At 30.0% G+C, this 25,250-nt stretch overlaps 2 protein-coding genes across 2 annotated transcripts; both read left to right on the plus strand.

Annotated features, from left to right (window-relative positions):
* Nucleotides 1-5,032: 5,032 nt before the first annotated feature.
* On the plus strand, nucleotides 5,033-6,920 carry LOC103485249 (WAT1-related protein At5g64700-like). The gene is made up of 4 exons (XM_051089026.1): nucleotides 5,033-5,091; nucleotides 5,190-5,309; nucleotides 6,094-6,337; nucleotides 6,549-6,920. The coding sequence occupies exons 1-4, from the start codon at nucleotides 5,036-5,038 to the stop codon at nucleotides 6,711-6,713; spliced, it is 585 nt and encodes a 194-aa protein (XP_050944983.1). The 5' UTR covers nucleotides 5,033-5,035; the 3' UTR covers nucleotides 6,714-6,920.
* Nucleotides 6,921-14,992: 8,072 nt separating this feature from the next.
* Nucleotides 14,993-16,049, plus strand: LOC127150555 (uncharacterized). The gene is made up of 2 exons (XM_051088424.1): nucleotides 14,993-15,192; nucleotides 15,281-16,049. Exons 1-2 carry the CDS (start codon nucleotides 14,993-14,995, stop codon nucleotides 16,047-16,049), a joined length of 969 nt encoding a protein of 322 aa, XP_050944381.1.
* The last annotated feature ends 9,201 nt before the right edge of the window (nucleotides 16,050-25,250 follow it).

Below are 25,250 nucleotides of genomic sequence, written 5' to 3' on the forward strand. Positions count from 1 at the left end.
CCTTTTTTCTCTTTAACCTATTTCTCATTATTACTATGAGTATTTTCGGTTTGGTTTGGTGTGTATACACTAATTTTGTGGATTTTGACATGTACTCTTAGTTTTCAATGAACATTTGTTAATCTTGAGTTATTTAGTTCAATATTCACACTATTTTGTTAGTGTCTTATTTAAAATATTTAGGTATATTTGTATCTACATTTAGGTTCGTTCTATTTTATGTTTTCAAATTTACTCAATCAAGTAAATTTGTTGAGATGGTTGGAAATTGGAAGAGCCTATGCTTCATTTTTCAAAAAGTAAGGTTTCTCTTTTTATACTTAAGCAACACAAGCACACAAGTGAAGGAAGAAAGAAAATTTGATTAGTTTTTTTTAGGGGTTTTAACTCGAATAATGCATATGAATTTATACAATGGGCCTAATTTGCCTATGTATCACATAAAAATCTTAAATGGACTTATTTTTTACACAAAAGTCAGATTCAAATTATTAAACTATCAATCTTTATTAATTTATGAATTAAAAAAAATAAATGGGTAATTGATACGTAAAAAAGGGGGAAATTTGAAACACATATGGAAAGTGCATAACGGGCAAGGCGGAAACCATTCTACTTTCCTTTGTGCGCAGAGATACATCGTCAACGTTTGATCCAAAAGCTCGTTTTTTCATAGACATTCTACGTTCGGGCAAGTCGATTCCATCACTGTGTTCAGAAGCATTCTTCCCTTTTGGTGAGTGTTTTTTTTTCTGTTCTCATCCGAAATTAAAGGGGTATATGTAGAACTCTCTTTCGTGCACAAAGATACATCATCAACCACTCATAAGTGTTTTCAAAAGCTCATTCTTCCCCAGACATTCAACGTTTGGGCAATCCCTGTTCAGAAACATTCTACCCTTTTGGTGAAAGTTTTTTTTTCTTATATGAAATTAAAGGGGGTATATATGAGATCAAAACGTTTATTTATTTAATAGTCTTTCATCACTATGTTTGAAGAAATTAGGGTTCTAGCCATCATTATCTTTTTAAATCAGCTTAAAGTGTAGAGACTCTGTGTAAAACAAATCTAAAAAGTAATGCATGTTGTACATATTGAATGATTAAACCTCTAGTTTGAAGTCTGTATATATTGAAGTGTTGATTTAGTGTTTAAACAACCAATTTTAAGTGCAAATTCTCTGTGTAAACCACAAATTAAGTAATGCATGCTGTCCATATTTTTTTCCTGATGTTTATATTCTTAAAAATCAAATGAAATAGGAAACATGAAGTGATTAGGCAGAATAAGGTTGTATTGTATCATATAATATGTAGTTTATATTGTATGATAATATGTAGGATAAGATTGAAAAAAAAATGGTTCGTAGAAGCAAAAGATGCTTAGGATCAAGGCTAAAAAATATTAAATCAAACAAGGATGATCCTATTGTGATCGACAAATATATAGAGGTATATTTCTTATTTACTGAATTTAAATTTTAAATTGTAGAAATAGTTAAACACAAATATAATATGTGTATATATAGTAGGAGGAAGTAAGAAATGAAGAACAAATGAAATATCAACTACTACAAACTATATATCCAGAAGATGATGAAGAAGATTTAAGAGAATCGACAGGTACACAGATTGTTGTTAAACGGATGTGGTGTTCAAAACTCCGGAAGCAAAAATGACAAAAAACAACAAATGAAAACAATCTAAAACAGTAAGTATATACTATATGATGTATATATTTTATATGATTTCTATTGATGATTTAATTATATTTGTTTGTAGATTAATGAAAGAGAAACATCGTATGATGTACCACTAAACTTTTCATCGGAGTCTGATGAGGTTTATTTATAATCTGTACAAATTAAAAAATATTTTTTGTACAAATGATATTTAGTTTTATGTATGAATAGAAACTAATGTTAATGATATTCGATTATCTGTAGGACAATGTACCAATAACCAAAAGGAGATTGTTCGAACGTGTGTTGAAGGAGAAAGGGAAGGAAAGTCAAACTAAAAATGTACGTATATATAAAATGTAGATATGTAAGAAACTATCGTTACATTATTATAAATTTTTTATTGTTTATATAGAATGTATGTATCTAAGAAGAGAAAATTAGAGAAAGTTGTAAAAGTAAGGGAATAGAAGAAGGATAATAGTAAGAAGATAAAAAAAAAGTGATAAGAAAGAAGAGGTCGAAAAACAAACAAATACAAATGTGAAAAAAGAACAAGAAAATCAATTAAAAAGGTATATAAAATATATGTATATAATATTTCAGTTGAGTAAAGTGCAGTTAGTTATCAATAACAAATTATCTTATAGTTTAAAATGCATATTACTAATATTGATTTAGAAATCGATTCAGAGAAAAGAAAGGGAAAAAACCAACCGACATAGAGAAAAATTATGAGACAGTCATTAAGTTATTGAAATATACTTTAGGTAATGTAATTTAATAGTATATATTAAGTATACATATAATGATATTATCCTTGAAATTATGTGTGTAGGATGCATCATTGATTCGAGACAATGGTCAAGAGTGCAAAAATTAAACATCTATGCAAGATTAGATGTAATTAAAAATATAAAAAGAAAATTAAATAATAGAGAAATAAAAGTATTTAGAAATACGACTTTTGGTAGTTTTCTAGATTTCAAATTCTCCAAATTTCAAAGCCAACTCCTATACCACGTAATCAGACTCAATGTACATTAATCTAGTTGAAATATAGTGTGTTCTATATGTTGAATACCTGCATTGACAACACCTTCAAAGAACAAAAACGGGAGTAGATTTCACTCCTATTTAAATAAGATAGAGAGTTGAAAGATGGGATATATTGATTTTCTTTCCTTTTGCCAAAATATTATGACACATAAATCTTGGGTACTTTGTAATTATCATCCACCCACGCAGAAAGTTTATCACTTATATTAAAATGTTGTGAATTAATATTTATGGGTCTGAAAATGGTAAAAATTGAAGATAGGTTTCAAATGAGGTCAATAACTGCAACACCAATGCTAATGCCTCCAACATTTGCCATTCCTCTTGCTTTCCTTATATTTAATTTCTCCATACAAACAATACAAATATATAATTGTTAGAAGGTATAGTCAAATTAATTTATGTTTATCCATAAACTTATGTTTTTGAATCAAAATAGGTTAGTTCATAAGAGATCTTGTATAGTGAATTTTTCTATTCTTGTCTGTTATTTATTATTCTTCTTTTGTAATGAACAACATAATTAGTGCTATTATTGTTGGTTTTAAAAGTGTACGTTGTTTTACGGAAAAAAAGAAGCGAATTGCCATAATACAACTAATTTTGTTTAGGACCATATAATTGTTATATTCTCATTGAGTTGTACTTGAATGGACTATTTTCGCAAAGAAATTATTCAATTGTGTTTTTTCTTCATCAAAAAGTTCTATATTTTGTTTGTTAGTGAAAGTTTTATCCAACTTGTTTAACAAGTAATGTAGATGTTCGAGTTAATTTTAATATGAGTTGTGTTTAAATGGTTGTTTGAACTTTTCTTTTTTAACCTATTTCTCATTAATGATATAATTGATGTTTATGGTTTGGTTCGATTCTGTGTGTACTCTAGTTGAATAATAATAACGAAGAAGAAGGGAGAGAATACATCACGAACAAGGATAGAAAAATATGAGCCACAAATTCTCTTTTTTTTGTCTCTTATAAGAAAAAACTTTTCCTATTTATACCTCACCCACTTAAAGATTTTGGGATAGTTTGGCAAACCATGGGTCTCATTTATAAGAGAAAGAATACTTTTTGTAGAAAGATGTGAATGATCCAATGACTCCAACTATTCTGGAAAAGATCTAAGGACCACAAACATATAGGTCTGGGACAAAGTGTAAGATCTAATGACTTAAATTTATTAGAAAAAATTCATGAATAATATATATATATATATAATTATCCAACATCAATCTCTTTCCAACCATTTGTGAATGGTTGAAAAAAGATAAATTTGTTTCTATAGGATAAAAAATAACATTTAAGCTGTTGTGGTGTTGTTTTGGATATAATCAGTCTGTTGGTGGCTTCTTCGATTGGGGAGGAGATTCCCTTCACCCTATATATATATTTACACAAAATAATTTTTTTTTGGCTTTAATGCCAACTTAGGATTCCTTTTTTCTTAACTAGGTTGTACAAGCAAATAAGTAAATACAATTATACATGCGTTTATTAGGAAACATTTATTACAATAATGTTTATACAACAGAAAAAAGAGGTATTTTCATCAACTCATTACAACTCATATGTCCTAAATAAACCCTTTTTATCTTTTTGAGTACCATATTTCATAAAAATCTCAAACAAACAAATAATTTTGCCTCATGATATATACTATGCTTTTTTAAATCAATACTCCAACATGAGTGGATGGAAATGGGAAACCGTATGCTATTTTGAACATACTTGATTATGTACCTAAAGCAACTCCACACACATAAGTGATGTTTGTAAAATATTTGTTTTGATGAAATGGGAGAAAAGATGAATTCAATTAAGCCTTGTTTTGCTGCACTTGTTTGTCAAATAACCTTTGCTGGGATGAATTTACTCTCCAAGACTGCCTTTTCTTTTGGAATGAATACCTTTATTTTCTTTTTCTACTGGCAAGCTGTTGGCACCATCTTCTTACTTCCCCTCACCATTTATTTCTCAAGGTAAAATACTCCATATAATTACTAATTTCATTTCCTTACACTTTTCATTTTTATTTTATTATTATTTAATTTATAAGTGCAGTTGGAAAACTGTGATCAAAATATGATGGGTTTTGAAAGGTGATTAGTTGACAATCGTAAAGAACATATTCCATGAGAGTCTTTTTTTCTTTTTTCTTTTGGGAGAAACCAAAACCAATAATCACTCCCAAACAAACACAATTGAGAAAATACAGTGTTTGTAGAGATAAAAAAACAGATCTAACCGATTTGTTTGTTTTTGTTTCCATGGATGATTTCTGTAGGAAGGACATGGCAAGTTTATCAAAAGGAGATATGTTGAAGAATTTCATGCAGGCCATCTTGGGGTCTGTACAATTAATTATAATGCAAAGTACTTGATCTCTCTTAATTTAATTAAGATTATATTCTGATGGATTATTTTTTTAAATAATTAAAATTGCAGATTTACTTTTGGTTTGAACATTGCTTATGGATTAGGGATTAAATATACATCAGCAACCATGGGAGCTGCAGCCTATAATTGTGTCCCTGTCACCACATTCTTCTTGGCTCTTATTTCAAGGTTCATTGACATTATCTTAACTAATTTAGCTTTTCTCTAAGTAACATTCCTTTGGATTGATTTTTCAAAGAGAAAACGTTTCAAATAAACTTATTTTTATTTAAATCCTTTTAACAAAAATCGCCTAAAATAACTTTCGAAAGTTGTCAAAGAGTCTAATTTTTTTTATTAAATGCTTACTCTTTGAAAAATCGCTTAATCTACCATTGCTAAGAAGTTGTACTTCAAAATACAAGTTATGTTTGGAAAAGTACAAAAAAAAAAAAAAAGTAATATAAAAAATTATGAGAAAACTAACATGTATGATTTTAAAAAATGAAATTGTTACCCAAGAATGTTTAAAAATGTAGATAGCTTTTAAAATTAGACTTTAGAATTTAATTAAAGAATTAAAATATTTACTATGTAATTGATCAAAACTAAAGTTAGTAAACCAAACCAACCAAACTTTAGAAATTTATACCAAATAATGGATGCACTGCTTTAATTAAACCAAAGAACAAATAGAATTAATATATAATTTGTTTAGGTTATTAAGCTATGAACGATGCTACTTGTATATATAAGTATTCTTGAATCACCAACTGAAGTGGAAAACCAATATTAATATTGAAGAAGAAAAAACTTTGCAGAAGTTTATTTATAGAGTTTTCTAAACCAGTTTGGTCTGATCACATATTATCTTAAATTACAACAGGTCGTCCAAAAACATAAACTCAAACGTAAACTTAATTATATCCTCTAACAATTACACATATTTGATTATTTGTATTATTGTTTATAGGATGGAGAAAGTAAATTTAAAGAAAGCAAGTGGAATAGCCAAGGTTGGAGGCTCAATATTGTGCATTGCTGGTGTTGCCGTTCTTGCTTTTTACAAAGGCCCTCATTTTAATACACTCTTCAAATTTCACCTTTTTCAAACTGATCATCAACAATCTCATGTTTCTTCCAAGAAAGAATGGATTCTTGGCTGTTTCTTGCTCTTCCTTACTTGCCTTTCATGGGGGTTGTGGTTTGTTCTTCAGGTTAGTTTTCAATATTATTCTGAATTATATATATGTATGTTGTTTATGTTATTATTATGTGATTAATATTTTGGTATATTTCAAGTTAACTCACTCTAATCATGCATCAGGATAACTAAGTGGATTAGAAAAAATTAAAATAGATGCAGCTCATCTTAATATTTGTCTCTTTATAATATTTAGTTTGATATGTATAATGTTCTACTTTCAGGCTTGGGTTTTGAGAAGTTGTCCATCTCCACTTGTGGTAACATTTGGACAAACATTTTTAAGTGCCATTCAATCATTTTTTGTGGCTATTGCAATCGAAAGAAATCCTTCTCAATGGAAGTTGGCTTGGAACATTTCCCTAGCTGCTATACTTTATTGCGTATGATTTTTTCTTTTCTTTCCTTGGAGTATGAGGATTGCAGCCTCTAATCCTTTATATTATATTAATACAAGTTAATTATTTTTTAGCTACAATTTTGTTGTTTGCAGGGAATTTTTGTAATACCCATTGGAACCTATTTGTCAAGTTGGGTGATAAAAAAGAAAGGTCCAGTTTTCCAAGCTGTTAATACACCTTTTAATCTTATTTTCACACTCATTGGTTCAGAATTTTTTTTAAGGATGGAATTAGTTTGGGCAGGTAATTAGATTAATTGATTGACATAAATCTATTCTATTAATAATGATTTAAATTTATTCAAATGTGTTTATTTTGTGTGGTGAACAGCATAACTGGTGCTGTATTACTTGTCTTGAGCTTTTATAGTGTTATGTGGGGAAAAAAGAAGGAAGCGAGCCGTCTTGATACAGAAAACACCACGAATTCTGTTTCGGATCATGCGTAAATGTTGGTGTGTTCTTGCTTAGATGATCTTTTATTATGAAAACATGTTATCCTATTGTTTTTTCTTCATAATTTTTCTTATATATTTTTTTTGTTCGTAGAAGCTTCATCAAACTCGTTTTAACATTTGATGTAATGTAGAAGTTAAAGTTAATTTTAACTAATTTGTGTTTAAATGGCCGTTTAACATTTTTTCTCTTTAACCTATTTCTCATTATTACCATATGAGTGTGTCCGTACAGTTTGGTTTTGTGTGTATACACTTACATGCATTAGTGAAATTTGATTATCTAATTTTGTGGATTTTGATGTGAGTCCTTGATTTTCAATGAACATTTGTTAATCTTAAGTTATTTGCTGTTGTTAATTTTTTTGTTTAATGTTTGTTAAATATGTTGCATGTTTGACATTAATTGATTAGCCTTGTGAAAGACAGAATAGTTTGTTAGGTTTAATATTTATTTCACAATCTGTATATTACATTTTGTATTTATTTCCCAAACCTATATTATTTCTTAACGTATATATTATTTCCAATAAATTATTTTATATTATTTCAAATATATTTATTCTCAATCTGTATATTATTTCCCAACTTGTATATTATTTTCAACCTGTATTATTAGTCTACTGTATCGTTTGTTGTATTATTTGCCAAATCATTTGTCAACTGTTTTATATGCCAACCTGCATTTGTCATATTTCACATTGTTTTGTTATTATTATTATTTATTTTTCAATTTCTATAATTGCAAAATGTATGAAAAAATTCATTTTTTTTGTCATATGGATATAAAAATTTGAGATAGGAAACGTAAGGTTCATTTAAGGATTTTATGATTTAAATTTCATAAATACATGAAATTTCTCGTTTTGAACAATTAATTCATAAATTGTTTATAAACAAAATATATTAACAATTTTATATTTTAAAATGAGACTAAGTAATGTTCTTTAGAATTTATTAATTCTTTAGACATATGAAATTTCTCATTAAACGCCTATGATGGAGATCAAAATATCAAAGTTTGATATTTTGGTATTCTTGAGGCGAATAAAAAAAATCTTTTGAAACAAAAAAAAAATTATATTTTTCTAATAGCTCTCATGCCACCCATATAATTATCATTTCATGCTTAGTTTTTATATATATATGTGTGTGTGTGTGAATTGATTATCATGTGACATTTAAAAAAAACCAAATAAAAAACTTTTTTTTTGTGAACCTTAATTTAATTTAAAAGATAAATTTTGGTAACCATTTTTATGGGTCTTGTAGGGTGCTAAACACCTTTCCTACAGACAACAGACTTCTGAACCTTAAGTCTGAATTTAAGTAGACCAATGTTTTTTTTTGTGACCAATCACACCTTAATATGGTTGGTGGCGACTCCGAATCTACTATTTATTAAGATTAAATAATCGAGGATGTCGATCATTTCGTGTCGCGAAAGAGGTAAGAGGGCAATGGATATTCAATTTGTTGGGGATTTTCTTTCATTTATTTCTAATTTTTGTTTGTGAATTAAATTTGCATATAAAAAAACAACATGTTTTGATTCTTGTTACAAATTCTCTTGATATTCCCTACATATTCTTTTATGCTTTACTTTTTCTACTAACCACTCTCCTTTCAAAATTCATCAATCCAACTCCAATTTTCACCAAAATTCTCTCTAAATTTCACTTTGCCAAGAACTCTTCCCTCTCCATTTTGTCACTTTTCTTCCAAAAACTCTAGCAATCTTCTTTACTCTTCCCTCTCCATTATGCCACTTTATTTTCTCCCAAAAACTCCATCAATTTTTTTGATCCTATGGAAAGGTAATCTTCTAAAGTAAGAGGGAAATGAGTATTCAATTTGTTTGAGAGTTTCTTTTTTTTTTTTTCTACTTTTTGTTCGTGAATTAAATTTGTATCTAAAAAACAACTTGTTTTGATTCTTGTTACAGATTCTCTTGATATTCCCTACATATTCTTTTATGTTTTCCTTTTTCTACTAACAACTTTCCTTTTAAGCTTTAGTTTCAAGAATTTTTATTAGCAATCATTCTCTTGGTTCGACATCTTAACTTGCCACCAAGCTACTGTAGAAAAGTAAGAGTAAATCTTTTTGTTTTTTTGCAAGTTAAATTGGTGAATTTCTTACCCTTTTTCTTGGTTCGTGGCTTGCAACTAGTATATTACATTTTCCAATTAGTAAAAAATTTTCATTTTTCCTTACTTGGATGACATTTTTTTTTGCTTTTTTAAACTTCTGTCATCGATGAAGTACCATGCTATGTAAGTTTCATTATCATCTAATTTTAACATTTACGAATAGTGATAGACTAAATTAAAAACTATAAGAGGATAAGATACAAAACTAGGACTTCTTAATTTAAGCCATTAAAGATTTGCTTATGTATTGTATGCAATGATGATGTTTTCTTGTGCTATGGTTTCCAGTGAAAAACAAGGATTATTTAGATCAATATATTGTCTACTTGATTTTTTGGGTTGAATTTGATAGAAGAGGAACTACAAGAGATCTTTGATAACAACACTTCCCAATCCTCATGGTAAGAAAGTTTTGAAACTTACTTATTTTGCAACTGCATTTTATATATTATTTGGATTTTTGTAGTCACTTTCTGATGTAAATTTTTAGATTGTTTGTTATTTGTTACATTGTTTGTTGTTTTCTCAAAACATTGGTTGCAACTTTTGTTCTTGGAATAACTTTGAGAATGATGCATGTTAACTTAATTTATCATGAACTCCGTTAGGGATCAAATAATGAGTTTAGATGTTGCATATAAAACAATAATTGTATAACTTACGGAGTTTACTATTCATTATTAGGACTTCCGAACTTGCAAAAAAGAAGAAGCCTCTATGGAGGGTAATCAAGATATGGGGTGGGGATTTAGTAAAAGAAAGATGTAAGTGTGTTTATGTTTTGTAACGTAACTTAACTATTTTGTTTTAGAAATCATGTTAACATGTACTTAGGAATGTTGCTTTGACTATCCTGCAGTGGTAGCCATTGAAAAGTTATTTTGTCTAATCCACTTAGACATATGTTATAGGAATCATGTTGTTTTGTAATTACTTTGGAGGAGGGGAGGGGGGGGGGGGGGGGTAAGGGTAGGTTTATGCTCAGTTTCAACTTGATGCAAACTAGAACATTGCTTGGCCTGTAAAGATTATTGAATCGAAACTTACATTTGCAACATTTATATACTATGCTTATGTAGTCGGTGTCTTTTTCACCAGCAGTATCACAACAAACTCTCATTCAACTCCGTTTGCTTAAGTGATAGACTTGAACACGGACCACTCAACGTGTTTAGTCATCCTTATGCCAAGCAGACCACTCAACGCAAGGCAACCTCTACTCTTATGTACATATAATAGCTAGCTCATGATAGGAATAAAACTAATGGTTAACTCACATACAAGCATCACAAGAAAAATATACTTTAACTTATAAACAAACTTTCAACCATCAAGTTTTTCATAATAAACATAAATCACATTACAACATGCATTCTACTTTGCATAACATTAACATCAACATGACACGAGTTTCGAAAAAAAACTTTGTAAAACTTAGTCCTTTTCTTAAGAAAATTCAATGACGAAGCCTAACTTTCTTTAACTTAGTCCTTCTTTCCCCTTGTTGCTTGTTCTTCCCTTTTCTTCTTTCTTCTTAACGCCTAACTTCAGGAACTTTTCTTCTCGCCTGATATTCTTTTAGAGCTTCCTTTATAATTCCTTCAAAACCTTAAATCTATTTCTATTAGTCGTAAACTGGATTAGTCATTACTTAGCTCATCTTGGCTTGTCAGCTTCTTATTAGTGCTTTACAAATGTAATTAAGTTTAACGTCTTCTTTCACCAAGCTCAACCCTAACCCTAACCCAACGCGTAAGACACTGACTAATTTGGATTAGTAGATTTACTTAATTTTCAAACTTTCTTTCATTGTCTGACCCTTCCTGACCTAACCCAAAACATACTTTCCTCACGTTTGGCTAATCGAAACACATACGCTTGGCGACTCCACTGGGGACACGAGGCTCTACCTCGAGATTTTGGCCATTTTCTCCCTTATCTTGAATTATTTTGTTCCTTAATTTTTATTTTAAATTTATTGTGTGTAGTTATTGTGTCTTTTATTATTGCACACACAATCACAAGTCTCCTACCCGAGCTTTTACCTCATAGGATTAGAATTAAAGACAAAGTAGTGTTGACCTTTGAGGAGCTTACGCTTCCGTTGAGGCACACGAAAAATCCTCACTCAAGTTAGTCATTGTCATGTACGACTTTTGACCAATTTGAGAACCTCTTTGTACATGACTTTAGAGCAAACCTCACTTTGTTAGGAGCCTTTTATTTTGACTTTATTTAAAAACTATTGTTTTGCTTCACACACTATCACAAGCCTCCTATCCAAGCTTTACCTCATAAGATTGGAATTTAGAATTAATCTCACTTTTAAAACTTTTATGCAATATTCTAGTGTATTACAACACACATTTATTTCAACATGCATTTACACATGGTATTTCTTTTTAATTTCATTGATTCGTTACTTGTGTTAGTTCAACTATCACAATTGCATAATTTTTTTTAGTAAAAGCTAACAATATTTTGTTTGCCAATTTTGATTTTTCTTAATCAATTAACATTTTAGTAATTTTGTTGAAGTTTTATAAAGGTTTTTTCATATTTTAAAAAAAGTATTTTTAAGAGATTTCAAGAACTTTTTTTTTTATATGTTTCAAAGATTGAACAATTTTTTTTTTCAAAAAAAGTTTTTAAAAACACATTTATCTAACTATTTTTTTTCTAAAAATTAATATATATTCAGTAATAATTAGTATCATTTAATGATTCTTTTAGAAATATATTAACTATTTAAAAATAGATAAAAAATATTATAATTAAATAAAATTAGCTTTAAAAATTAAAATTTTGAGAATGAATATTCGAAATGTTAAATATTTGATCAAGTATAAAAAGAATTTTGCAAAAAAAGAAAAAAAAAACCTATTGTGTAACTTTCAGTTTTGTTTCTTCAATTTATTTTTGTGAAACAACCTGCATATTATTTGCTTATAGAGCTAAAATATTTTGAAAGTTATTTTAAAAGAGGAAAATATTTCAAAGTAAAAAAATAATCAAAGAAAATAATGAAAAATTGTTTAATTTTTTTTTTCTATTTTCTTAAAATAAGTTTGGACATTTTACTTGATAGTCATCAAACAAATTTGACTAATTAATCAAAAAAAAAAAACTTTTAAATCACTATATATTTAGATTAAATGATTAATTTTGACGGTCTCGTCAAACTTTTGGGATGATTTTTATTTGTTAACTTTTTTATCTCATTTAACCATATTGTTATCCATTTTATCTTGTTAAAAATTGTATTCGGTAAAAAATTGTGATTTCTTCGCAAGAAGTTACATTGCTATTAAGGTATTTTTTGTTGCTTCATTTAAGAAATAACAAATAATGTTTTAGTGTTAACGACTTAAAAGAGTTGAAATATCTGCCAAAAAGGAAAAGTTTTTTTTAGAAATGAAGTATATATCGTGGAGAGTATTATATGCTATTATTTCATCATTATTTTTTACTTGCATGATCTAGCACTAAGAGTCCTTTCATTATCATGCACGTTCTTGTACGTATGTTATAAACTATTGCTAGTATTTTGTTTAAAAATCTCATAGTCATTGCATTTAACTATTCTTCTTGAAAATATTAGTAAATTTTATTCACTTTAGAATGATGATTGTTGCATTGTAGATGAAATTTCACATGCATAAACCTCATGCTAGTAAATAATTTCAAATAATTTAACCATTCTCTCTCTAGAAATATCAAAAGAGTCAAAGTTTTTACAAATAGTTGAAAAGATTTCCACCTCCCATTAATTATTGATCGAAGTCATGGAAGAGTTCCCCAAACAAGAACAAGTAATCAGAAAGGATGTGTCAAAGTGTTAAAAGGACAAGTGGCAAAGATTTTAAAGTCCCTCGCTTAAGTTAAAGATAGACCATAGCAGGGGCATTCAAACAAGTGAAATTTGTTTAGAACCAAGCTCCAGATGATGTTTCTCCTTACCTACATGCTCTTACTTCTAAAAAGCTATTAGATTCCTCATTGGTAGATTTGAGGGCATGCTTGGTAGAAGATTGTGGTCGAGATCCACAACAAACAAATAATTTGAATGACTTAGTTTCTACGATGAATGAGAAAACTAACAAGGAGACCTTAGAAGACACAAATCTCGAAGGAAGATTATATCAAGATTTCTAGAAGAGAGGTTTGGTGTAATAGAGAACAGTAACATATATCATGAAGACATTAAAGTGACACAATTGTGTATAGTCTCGGACGTCATCATTACTCCACCCGATTTCAAGATTCTAAAATTTGGAAAGTAAAATGGGACAACTACCTTAAAAGTCATTTCATCATGTACGACTGAAAGATGTCAGTCCACTTCCACAATGACCAAAAAAAAAAAATTATCCACCACTTTCAAGAGCGCATTGTAAGCCCTCATTCCATTCTGTTAGCAAAATGGTCCAACATGATTATTTCTATTTCTCTTAACAAATTGGTTAAGATTCGTTCCATAAAAATAGGGTTCGGTTGTTCTCAAGCTGTTAAGATTACTTGCTATATATATTAGTTACTTCCTAAGGAAGTCAAGTGCGCGGGGATTCATCAAGCATAAATAACGAAGTTTGGTAAGTTCCTAGTGTGGCTGATGAAAGATAAAAATTAAAGAAAGGTGAGATAGAAGTGTTCTACCATTGAACAAAAATTGACGTTGAATGCACACTCAACTAGTGCCACCATTGAGGGGGAGATTCAACCTATTAGCTATTTAGTTATGATTATCATGTTGTTTCATAATTGAGTTTTGTTGCAAATAGTCCTAGAACAGTACAGTAACTAAAGGTCCAAAGTGCTGTTCTCATAGTCATAACTATGTACTAAAAAACCATTATATTTGTGATTAATATAATCTTCTATCCCGGGCAAACCGCCCCCAGATGTAGATGTAATTTCATCGAACTGGGTTAACAAACCTTGTTGTGTTGTGTATTTCTGTTTGTCTCTATTACTCACTACTCCTTACACAACTGAAGTTACTTCGGTTGTATATCACTAAAATCGTTCATATTTCAATTGGTATCAGAGCAAGGTTCACTATTCGATCATGGATGGACGGAATCCGTGAAGGAAACTCAACCAGTAGACCGCCCCTTCTAGACGGAGGAAACTATGGGTACTAGAAGTCACGAATGGACGTTTTTCTTATGTCACTGGACATGAGGAGTTGGAGAGCAATTATATCTTGTTGGGAACATTCCACTGAAAAGGACGAAGCCGATCAGACTGTTCGAAAATCTGAGCTGAAATGGACAAAAGAAGAAGATGATGCTACTGTAGGCAACTCTCGTGCACTGAATGCATTGTTCAATGCGGTGGATCCAAACATATTCAAGTTAATCAACACGTGCAAGTCGGCTAAGACTGCTTAGGAAATCTTGGAAGTTGCCTTTGAAGGAACTTTAAAGGTGAAAATCTCACGATTGCAGATCCTGATCTCTCGTTTCGAAGCGATGCAAATGACTGAAGATGAGACTATTGCTGAGTTCAATGTTCGCATACTTGATATTGCCAACGAATCAGATGCTCTTGGTAAAAAGATGTTGAACTCTAAACTTGTTCGGAAAGTTCTCAGATCATTACCATCTAAGTTTAACATGAAAGTCACAGCGATTGAGGAAGCTAATGATTTATAAAAAATGAAGCTAGATGAATTATTTGGTTCGTTACGAACCTTTGAACTTCACTTGGGACACACTAGAAACAGAAGAAAACCTGGACTGGCACTAACCTCAGTAAAGGAAGAGCTCACTGAAGAACGCAAAATGCGTAAAAACAACGATGATCTTACAGAATCTGTTGTCCTACTGACAAAGCAGGTTGCAAAGCTCAAAAGCCAGTTTCACAAGCATATGGGAAGTCAACGTAACTATCGAGAAGGTCCCTCAATGATTCAGCCCAAGAACTTCAGAAATCTCTTCATCTAGACTGTATCGAAAGAAGGAACTCGAACGAGAAAAGAGAAATGATCTCTTAAAATCTGAGAAGAATGACGAAGGAATCAGATGTCATGAGTGTGAAAGATTTGGTCACATTCAATCTGAGTGCGCTACCTTCCTTAAACGTAAAAAGAAGAGCTTGGTAGCCACTTTTTCAGATGAAGAAGACTATTCCGAAAGTGATGATGAAGAAGTAGAAATGGCCTTGATCAGCATTAGCACCATGAATGACGAAGAAGCCGCGACAGTCGGCCGTCAAGCATTTGACCAGCTAGAACCAACAATTAATAAATGCCTAACCGATGGGTCATTCGAAAGGAAGTTGAAGGAAGATCAAGAAATTATCCTACAACAACAAGAACGGATACAATGCCTAGTGGAAGAAAACCAAAGCTTTCTATCATGTATAGTAATTCTAAAAGATGAATTAAAAAAAACCAAGAATCAACTTGAAGAACTTTCTAAATTCGTAAAGATTTTGACAAACGGGACTAAAAAATTAGATGACTTGCTTGGCCAAGGAAGAAGTGTTGATGACAAAAGAGGCCTAGGCTTTGCTGGAAAGAAGGGTGCAATCATTAGGACTATGGTATTCGTTCGAGAGGGTACCTCTCAAGATAGTCCAACAGATTGTAAAAAGGGGAGAATTACTGAAGGTTTTAGCCCATTTGCGAAACGTTTGAACAACCGAAAACGAAGAATTTGTTACTTTTATGGAAAGAGTGGTCACATTTGGTCGTACTGTTATCAACTCTAAAAACTTATGCACCGCCAACAACATGCTTGACAAAACTTATACCGGAGGAGACATAGAATCGAATGGCGCCCCAAGACCATTTTCGAAAACTGCAAGGTAGCTCTACCTCTATCAATCACCCTAACTCTGATGACTCGTATTTTGATAGTGGGTGTTCTAGGCATATGATCGGAAATGCAGCATTCTTTTCAGAACTCAGTGAATGCAAGGCTGGATCAGTGGTGTTTGGAGATGGAGGGAAAGGTAAAATCATCGAAAAAGGAACAAATGATCATCCCGATCTACCATTCTTGCTTGATGTTCGTCTAATGCAAGGGCTGTCAGCAAATCTAATCAGCATCAGTCAACTGTGTGATCAAGGATATCAAGTCAGCTTCAGTAAGGACAGGTGTAATGTACTGAATAGTCAAAACAACGTGTTCCTCAGCGGAACCAGGATGTCCTACAACTGTTATCACTGAGATGCGGAGGTTAATCTATGCAATCTGTCAAAGGTGGAAGAAGCTAGCCTATGGCACAAACGTTTGGGGCACATTAGTGGAACCACCCTTTTCAAAGTTACCAAGGCTGATGCCATTATCGGCCTGCCCACACTCACATTTACCACACTAGAAAGCTGCTCAGAATGTCCTGCTGGAAAGCAGGTCAAGTCGCCTCATAAGTCTGCCATCCTCATGAAACATAAAATGGATCTAGGTGGCCTCATGAAGTTTAAGGTCAGTTAGTTCATGTTGACATAGTGGAATTAAATCGAAATATATAAATTTGAAGTTTAAAGGTTTGAAAGTGGATTTTTAGTCTAGTCTAAGGAGATTCGAGAATGTAAGGACTCAACAAATGTAAAATAGCTTGAATGCTCGTAATGAAGTATTTTTAGAGATTATTGTGTTGTCTTGCTAAGTGAAGACAATGATGTGACCTTGAACGTTGTTTCAGGCCAAATTGAAGGGGAAAAATGCATAATCTTGGGGGATCGAGATATTGACTGTGAGTGGCTCATTTTCAAACTTTCTTTGTACATGTTATTTTTATGATATAGTTTGGAAATTACCATTACCTAAACTTGTTATGACTATGTTTTCTTTTATGTTTAAACAATGTATTTATGTATCGTAATTTTAAGAATGTTTATGACTTGAATTTTATTAAAGCGGGTTTCAAGTTCCTATTTTCATTTATACACTTAATGATGCGTTTATTCATCATGATTTTGAGAATGCATATGGCATGAACTCTTGCATTTCGGAAGTGTGATTGAACCCAAACTTACTAAGCAAGGTTTAGATGACAACTAGTTTCTAAACATTTATTGATTTATAACTAGACTTGAAGAATTTCTTAAAGTATGTATTGATGGCAAAAGATCAAAAATGATTTGAAAATGTGTTTCTAACCATGTTTGGGTTTTAAACTCGAAATATAGTTAGCTTACATATTTGTTACGTACTTGATATCATCTCGGGAGCTTGTTCTCAATGAGTCAAGATGGTACACAACATCATCATATGGATTAATAACTACGAATGAACAACGATCCCTAAATGAAATATATATGCAAGTAGTTAGTATTTTGGTACTAATGCAAGTTTAAATTGATAAAAATTACACCACATATCATCATATGGATGAGGGCCATGAGCAATCCACCGTAAGTTATCTGAAACCTCAACATCTCCTATTGCAAGTTCCGTTCCAACCTAAGTGACAACGACTTGGACAATTAGAATATAAATGAGAAAGGATAATTTTAAATAATTAATTTCATGTTATACCTTTTCTCGTAATCAAGATATGAAGGTTCGATTGTGTTTATCTTGAATCTATTTCTGGTTTTTTGATCTACTTCGGTGTTGTCATTGCAATGTGATCAAATGTTTCCTTGTGAAGTACAACAAGGATGTTGAAATGCACTTACTTTTAGTTTTATAAATTTTAATCAAATAAATGGATTATAGATAGAATAACTTACTCTATATGTGGTTGCACATCAATGGTATTCTCCACAATATATCAATGAGCTTGATGTAAAAGCTCTCGTTCAGGAATGCTAGTAACTCCACTTGACAATGGTTTACCAAGTTCTGAATTGTCAGAATTGTCTTTTAACTTTTGACAACAAAGTCCACATAAAAATTTTGAACGAAATTCAACAGCTTCTTCTAATATATAACCTTAAGCAATACAACCCTCTGGATGATGTCGATTTCTCACAGCGTTTTTTATCAGCTAAATCATGTCTAACATTCAAAAAGTCCTTATTTTTTCCTGGAATATGGAGAAGTGTACCTAAAATATTCATGCAAACGTTTTTCTCAATATGCATAACATCTAAACAATGTCCAACATGAAGATGCTTCCAATAGGGGAGCTCAAAGAAAGCAGACCTCTTATTCCAACAACTCTTGATGCCTCCTTTAGAGTGTTTTCTTTTCTTGTTTATTTTTTCTCTTTGAAAGTGAAGATCTTTAGTTTTTTCAAATACAACCTCCCCAGACAAAGGTTCGGGAATACTTCCAAGTTCCCGCTGACCATTAAACAATTTCTTTAGACGACGAAAAGGATGATTATGTGGTAGAAATTTTCGATGCCCAAGGTATGCCACTATTTTTCCATATTTCAGTCGTATTGAAGATGTGTGATCTCCACAAATTGGACGTGCCTTATACCCTCTCACACTACATCCACTAAGATTTCCATATGCTGGAAAATCATTATTTGTCCATAATAGAACAGTTCTTAGGTTCAATAGTTCCTCATTATAGGCATCGTAACATTGCACATGGAAATCTCAATGTCACCCTCCTAGATGGTTCTAAGTATATCTCAAACTTTCCCACAAAGGTTTTAAATCATCAATTAATGGTTCTAAGTATATCTCAATGTCACCCTCCTAGATGCTTTGGACCTGAAATCAAAATTGATAACATCATGAACGTTCGTTTCGTACACAACCATGAGGGAAAATTTTCCTTTTCTTATTTGCATCTTTATCATATTTCCACCTAGATTCACCATATTCAGGGCACACAATTGCATTGGCATATTCCCTTCGATACAAGCAACAATCATTAAGGCATGCATGGATCTTTTCATATTCCATTCCTAGTGCACCTAACATTTTCTTTCCTTCATACATTGATGTAGGGAGGTCATTAGGAGAAGGTAAGATATCTTTTAACGCTTTTAGTAGTTCTAAGAAACTAATGTTACTCCATCCATGTCTAACTTTTAAGTTATATAACTTCACTAATGTAGACAATTTGGTGAATTTTTTGCATCCTTCGTATAACAGCTTTTCAACATCATTAAGCAATTTCTCAAAACCACTTGGTTCCTTTGAATATTGCTCATGAGCAATTTCAACCATTTCTTTTATATTTCCAACGTCATTCTCTTCATACATACACTTAGAGGATTCTCCATGGAAGGATGAATTAGGAAGTTCTTCACCATGCCAAAACCAAATCTTATAACTTTCATCAATGTCATTAAAATATAAATGATCTCTAATATCATCGAGTTTATGTTTTTGACAATTTCCACACTTTAAACAAGGGAAATGTATAGAAGTATTAGTTGTATTGGAAAACCCAAATCTAATAAAGTTCCCTACACCCAACTCAAACTCTTTAAATAATCTACTCTTTGACATCCATGATTTATCCATACTTATAATATGCTAGTCTTGGATCTACAATAAAAATTTACAATATTCAAAATTAGGTAACTCATGCAACTTACTACCCTATCAACAAACAAATCCAATCTAGCTTAAGTGTTCTAGTAGTAAGATCATTTACATTGAAATCAAAGCTCAAATTAACAAACAATTTACTCTTCGTCAAGCCTTAGAATAGTCTCAAATCAAGGATCTAAACATAAAACATAAATGAACTTAACTTCAAACTTTACGATATGAAACCAAAAGACAAAATTAACTTATAAAAAGTTCTATTCACCATATCCAACATGTGGTTTGATCTAAAAACACTTTAAAACTTAAATCGAGCAACACAGCCAAAATCTTACTTAAATTGGTCTCAAACTTAATTGGCAACATTGTTTAAACTTTTAAACAACTGAGCTCTACATACAAATTTCACATACATCAGTTAAACATCACATTGAAATTCATGCAAATCCTATTCAAATGTACATCAGTAACAAAAATCCATCAACATTTCAGTTAAACATCACATTCAAATGTAAATTGGTAGCATCTCTACCAAAGAAGCCAAACAAATAGTAAATTAAAACAAACAACGTAAATTACCTAAGGCCTAAGCAAGATATTAGGTATTTAATAAAAAAGCTAAAACATTTCATCGATGTAACAAACTCAAAGTTCATAGAGGTGAAGAAACATACCAGCGAAATGATCATGTGGTTGGCATTTTTAGCGTTTATGTGGTGGTGACCGTAGATAAAACAACGTGGAGAGGTACGGTGGCCGGCGTTGATAGAGCAACATTTTGATCGGTGTAGATTGAGCAATGTGGAGACCGTCATAGCGTTTTTAGGTGAAGAGACGTTTTGCAGCGACTGGTGAAAATAAAGCAACATGGAAAGGTGCGGCCGACGTAGAGCAACGTTTTGCGGCGGTCGGTGAGCAACGTAGAGGTGCGACGGTGTGAGGAGATGATGGAGGCGTGAGGAGATCAATGATGAGGGTATTTGGAAGAGAAAGGATGGAAATGAAAAGGTTGGAGGGAAAGTTTTAATAAAATAATTTATTTTAATAAATTTGTTTATTAAAATAATTTTTAATAAGTTTATTTTAATAAGCTTATTTTATTAAGTTTATTTTAATAAATTTATCTAATGAAAGGATGGAAATAAATAGTATTTTTATACTTTTTATTTTTTATATTTGATCTTTCGAAACATTTTTAAATAAAAATGTTAACTATACTTGACGTTATTTTCACGTCAAGTAAATATTAACCATACTTGACGCGAACACAACGTCAAGTAAACTCTGCACTATACTTGACGTTAATAAACCGTCAAGTAAAATCTCTACTATACTTGACGCGAAATAAAACGTCAAATAAAGCTAATGTAAAATAATTCGATAATTTTACTTTTCTTCAAAACTATACTTGATGCGTTTTTCGCATCAAGTAAATGTCCAATATACTTAACACGAATAAAACGTCAAGTAAAGCCAACGTAAAATAATTCAAAAATTTTCGTGAAAACTTCGCTTTTTTTAGACTATACTTGACGTTTTTCCTCTAAAATGGTCAATACTTATCTAATAAATCACGTAATAGAAGTAGATTAAACAATGATATATAAATGTATATATTGTTCATGAAAACTTTACTAAACAAAAATATAAATAAGGCGATGGAACATGCTGTAATTATTGAATATATGCAATAATATATAAATTGAGTAAGAAAAAATTACAAAACATGAGAAAAAATCTGTATTATTGAATATATGCAGTAGTATATATGTAACAAATCACAAAAAATAAATGTATTATTCAGTAGCATATGTATAGATTAAAATATGAGGAAAACTACTGGAATATATGCTACGAAATGGAAGAAGAAAGAACAATTTTTTTAAGGAAAGAAATATATGCTACAAAACGGAAGAAGAAAGAACAAATTTTTTAAAGAAAAGAAATATATGCTACGAAATGGAAGAATAAATAATATAGGAAAAAAAAAAGACTAGCCGTATCACAAGAAGCAAACCGGAAGGGAAGAAGAAAGAACAATGTTTTTTTTGTAATAGAAATCAAAGAAGAATGTCTGCCCCGAAATTGATGATCGTGAGAAAATAATTTTTGGTTGGACATGAAATTCAAAATATTTATTTTGAGGATAATTAAAAATATTATTACCATATAAGATAATAATATAATTTATACCATATTCAAATCATTCAAAAGATAATAAATATTACATTAATAAATAAAAATATATATGTAATAATTAAGAAAGTTACATTTGATATAATAAATATGATTGTTGATAATTAAGAAAAATATTGTTCAAGATTAATGAAATTTTGGTAATAAGGTAAATTGACCAATTCTTTTGCGAAAAATGTTAGTCCATTTAGGACTTTTATGAAATATATTAGAAAGAAAGGTTCATTGTGTAATATCATATGACAATTTAAACTATTCTAATTGAAAGTTCTTTTCATTACGATCATGTTAAAAAAATAGGACCATTTGAGAAGTATCTAAATTAAAAGAACATTTTAGAGAAATAATCCTATTTTTAACTTTAAAAAAGTTAATACCATTTTATAATCTAATCCAACAAAATCGAAAAAAAAAATGTAAAAGACGCTTAAAAATATTAAACCTTTTTTAATGAAAATAAAAAAGTTGTGGAGTGTGTTTAAGAGTTAAAATTAATTTTAGAAAAATATAAAATTATTTCAAATTGATTTTCGAGGAATTAGGTTATATTTGATTTTTGTCATGTAATTCTTCGTTCAATCACCTCCGAAATAGTTAATAGTTTATCTAAATTTGAATTATAAAGTAAAAGTTGATGTAAAATATGAATATCTCTTGCTATTTTCTTTCTTTTACTTCACTTACTAACTTTGGGTAATTGAAAAACGTCATAAAAAGTTGAATCGTATAAAGAGTTCCTAAAAATTAAAACCGAGAAATGGTGGGTAGTAGGTAGCCCATCTTATTTTGTTGGCTAATTAGACAAGTAGCTCAAATACTATATGCTGATTAATTAGGCTTTATGGAGTTTCAATCTCCATTCATATAATAAAAAATTTAATTCAAAATTTAAAAACTGAAATCATTATTATGACACACAAGAATAAAAAATAGAAACATATAGAGAAGTTCAACACACTTATGCCCTCATTTGATGTTGTATAAAGCATGAATCTACATTTTTTTTTCTTATTTTATTCCTACAACAAAAAAGAATATTTGGAAGTCATTCTCATATTTTTCATTGTCACTTGTTTGCTCATGCCTCAACAATTTAGAGTGAAAAAGGTGATGTTTGAGCAACATATATACACGATACAAGAATAGACAGAATAACATTAATCAAATTCTTACTTTCAAGAGTTAAAAAAGATAGAATATCTTTTAAAAAATCACATCAAATGAAAGAATGACGTAATTTACTTAGAATATTAAATAAAATAGAATTCGATATTTCAATTGGATTAAAAAAAATAATATCTCCAACTATGTAATTTGGTGCATATATATTATTTTCCTGAAAAGAATGCAACATTACGCATGGGATAAAAATAGAAAGTTTTTACTCACAACCAGCTCTTCTTTAACAATTCGTGCATATTTTATAAGTTATTTCTATAGACATTTTTCAAACAATATATTGTAATATCTATGAGAAAAATGGGCCAAAAAGTTTTCTGATTTAGATAAATTTTTTCAATTATTTTAAATAGTAATCTTCACCAATCTCAAACTATAATTGATGGGTTATTGGATAAATTATATTGGATCAATGATATGCAGCATCCGAACAAGAATTGCAGCATGCAATCCCAACAAGAATTGCCAAAAGATTAACCAAGATTTTATAAATTTTAAATAATGTTTTCTACCCAAGTAATTATATGTTTTGAATTTTTAACTTTACTATATATTAGTATTTTATGGATAATCATGTTTAGTACATTTTTTATGTATTTCATCAAGCTATTAATTGCATATTACTGTATATGGATAAAAAAATAGAACTAAAAATGGGAGTGAGAAAAACTAATTAATATAGCATGAAAAGTTAAATAGTTTTTTATACATATAATATAAAGATGATAAAGTTGAAGGGGGCTCGAGCTCCCCTCAACCTATACTAAATCCGTTATTGATGAGTACAAGACATATAATTTTAGATTATCGTGGAGTCAACTTGAGAACGATCGTTCGATTCTTCAGACTCTTTTTGTGGTAGAGAATCTGGAGACGATGGTCGATCTTGGTTAGTTGGAGTAACCACAAGTTCTTTGCTTTTTCCCCATAAAACACTGTAAAGACTTGTTACTAGCAAAGTTGCACCGATTACTCTGTCAATCCATTGACACACAACATATGTTACAATCAAATATTTTAAAAACAGGGGAGTGAAGAATATATGAAAATTATTAAAGTTTAATATGGTTACCTTCCCAAGTAAATTCCTTCGGCCAAAAATAACTGAGAACCAATGATGGTTGCAACTAAATTCAATGGCACCATCATGGCATGGAAAACTGGACCCTTTTCTTTGATTACCCAACATTGTGCATTATTTGTGATTCCAATCACCAAAATGCCCTGCATCACGTCACCACATCATTACTATAATCCTAAAGTTTTCTATATTTGGAAATTTCTATTTTGGTGGTACAAAATTCCATTTTGGTACTTAGATCTTTATTCTTTAGAAAAGCAACTGGTTTGTACCTTTATTTTTATTTTGAAGGGACCAAAATGTTTACTTAAAAAACCAAAATCAATTAAAGTTATTAAGTTATTTAAATCATGCACTCTCGACTTTAGTTTATTTTAGTTTTTATATTTTTTAAAATACTCAATCTAATATTTCTATCTTTAAAATCTAACAATTTCGGTTTTTTAATTTATTAAAAGATTATTGAAAATATTTACAAAATATAACAAATTTTCATTTTATATCGATAAGAGACAATTATAAACAGTGTATTAGTACGTTGGTAGACACTAATAAAATTCTATGAGTATCTATCGAAAATTTAAATTTTTTATAATATTTTGTAAATATTTTAATATATTTTACCGATTTATGAATGTTATTAATTTTGTTTTCATTTTCATTTTTTGGGCGAAGAAAATGGTTTTTTAACCAAATTACCGAAATAAACTAAATATTTCAAAAGTACAAAAAGCAAAGTAATATTTAAACTTAAAATTTGCAAATTAAAAGTTTCATCAGCTCCAACTCTAAACAAATCATATGAACCCTTTCATTTATTATTTTAAAATTCCTTATACAATTGTACATTATAAATTTTGACAAAATATTTACATTTTATCGGAAAAATAAGTGTAATAAAATTTTCTTTTAATTGTTTCTTCTATGGAATGTAAATAGTTTATATTTAAAAAAAAAAAATTCAAATTTAAATATATTTTAATTTAGATAAAGTGTTTTAAATGACAAAATTGTTAAAAATATTTATAAATATACAAAATGTCACAGTTTA

Source organism: Cucumis melo, chromosome 8 (assembly GCF_025177605.1).
Source record: "Cucumis melo cultivar AY chromosome 8, USDA_Cmelo_AY_1.0, whole genome shotgun sequence".
In the NCBI taxonomy this organism is placed as follows: domain Eukaryota; kingdom Viridiplantae; phylum Streptophyta; class Magnoliopsida; order Cucurbitales; family Cucurbitaceae; genus Cucumis; species Cucumis melo.